Raw genomic sequence first — 1,472 nt, 5'->3', positions numbered from 1 at the left:
TAAAAGAAAGATGCTCTCCAACGGCAATAATAATACATAAGTAATCAAGTAGTCGATAGAAAATTACAAAGTAATCAAGTTTCCCCCACAAACTCTCCCAAAGAATAAAAGAAACATGCTGGTAAATCCCAAAGTTCAAAGCAAACCGACACAATTTTCCTCCAAACTATTAAGAAATAATTTAGAAGAATCTCTACGTTTAATCGATCTGTTTAACAATGAACAGCATAAATAGTATCACTGTCTCTCTCTCTCTCTCTCTCTAAAGGATCAAGCCGAGGACAGCCCATCCCAATGCCAAGCCAGCCACCACCTGCTGCACGGCCCTGATCGTCACCGCTCCACTCTGCAATTTGTTTCCACAATTAAAGACAGTTAATGAAACGCACCCAAGCTGTTGCATTTTTAAATTGTAAACTAAAATCTGCCAAAAAACAATAATAGCCATTGTATAGTAGGTGTGTGACATTCTGACATCGACTTCATTTTTCTTTGCCTCGTGTTCTGCAACTCAATATTTCACTCTATTTCAAAACATTTTCAGTTCCGTTTGTTCGGACCACGGTTCTTGGTGGCGCGTGGGAAACCACGATATGACCAGGTGCACATGGAGACCACTCTTTTACACTCCGCTCACTCTTTTACTAGTGAGCGGAGACGGTGTGTAATGCAACAATCTAATCCTACTTCACCATCGCGCGCCTACTGAATGTAGCTAAACATGGTCGTTTTAAACTAATATTTTGCAGATCTGGGCGCACATTGCACCCGGCGCAAGTTAGACCTACGTACCTCATCAGCCAAAGAAGGACCAGGCGATGACGCGTCGTCGCTGGGTCCGGGTGCTTCCGCCGGAGGAGCGGGCGGGCCTAGAAACGCTGGCCCTGGAGCCGGCGCGTGGTGCTTCTTAGACTTAACCTTTGTCTTCTTCTTGCTTGGAGCCGGAGCTGGAACCTCGGCTGTCGGCGTGGAGACCGGAGCCGGAGGAGCGCTGGAGGGAACGGTCTCTGGCGCAGGTGACGGGGGAGACTTCGCCGGTGCAGGCAGGGGCGTAGAGGTAGAGCTGACCGGAACCGGAGCAGGTGGAGAGCTCACTGGAGCTGCCGCGGGAGGCGACGACGCAGGAGGTTTAGCCACTGGAGCTGGCGCCGCAGGCTTCGATGGAGTTGGTGCCGTCGGTTTCACAGGAGCCGAAGCCGGTGGAGCCGACAATGGAGACGTGGCCGGAGCCGGAGATTTAGGCTTCGAAGGTGCTTTGGCTGGTGATTGTGGCTTAGAGGGAGCTGCGGTTGGTGATGAAACCGGTGAAGTAGCAACCACCGGAGTCGCTGGAGATTTGGATGGCGCAGCCGCTGGGGACTGGGCTCCGACGCTGGCGACAATGACGCCGATCAACGCGAATGCGAGCAAGCATTTCCGATCCATTGCTTCAGAGACACTGAGACAGAGAGTGAAGGCTGCAAAACAACTTG

At 51.2% G+C, this 1,472-nt stretch overlaps 1 protein-coding gene across 1 annotated transcript; it reads right to left on the bottom strand.

The window, feature by feature from the left end:
* Window positions 1–1,472, bottom strand: LOC132187203 (lysine-rich arabinogalactan protein 18-like). Its single transcript, XM_059601429.1, has 2 exons — window positions 793–1,472; window positions 1–346 (listed from the first exon to the last, which is right to left on the bottom strand). The coding sequence occupies exons 1-2, from the start codon at window positions 1,423–1,425 to the stop codon at window positions 263–265; spliced, it is 717 nt and encodes a 238-aa protein (XP_059457412.1). The 5' UTR covers window positions 1,426–1,472; the 3' UTR covers window positions 1–262.

This window comes from Corylus avellana, chromosome ca7, assembly GCF_901000735.1.
Source record: "Corylus avellana chromosome ca7, CavTom2PMs-1.0".
Taxonomy (NCBI): domain Eukaryota; kingdom Viridiplantae; phylum Streptophyta; class Magnoliopsida; order Fagales; family Betulaceae; genus Corylus; species Corylus avellana.
This window is presented reverse-complemented; position numbering and strand designations above follow the sequence as displayed.

Bases quoted from the DNA above. Each gene is read 5' to 3' on its own strand.
- LOC132187203 (XM_059601429.1), bottom strand. From the start codon at position 1,425: ATGGATCGGAAATGCTTGCTCGCATTCGCGTTGATCGGCGTCATTGTC. The intron at 347-792 runs GTACGTAGGTCT...AACAAATTGCAG, and splicing joins GTCCTTCTTTGGCTGATGAG to AGTGGAGCGGTGACGATCAG.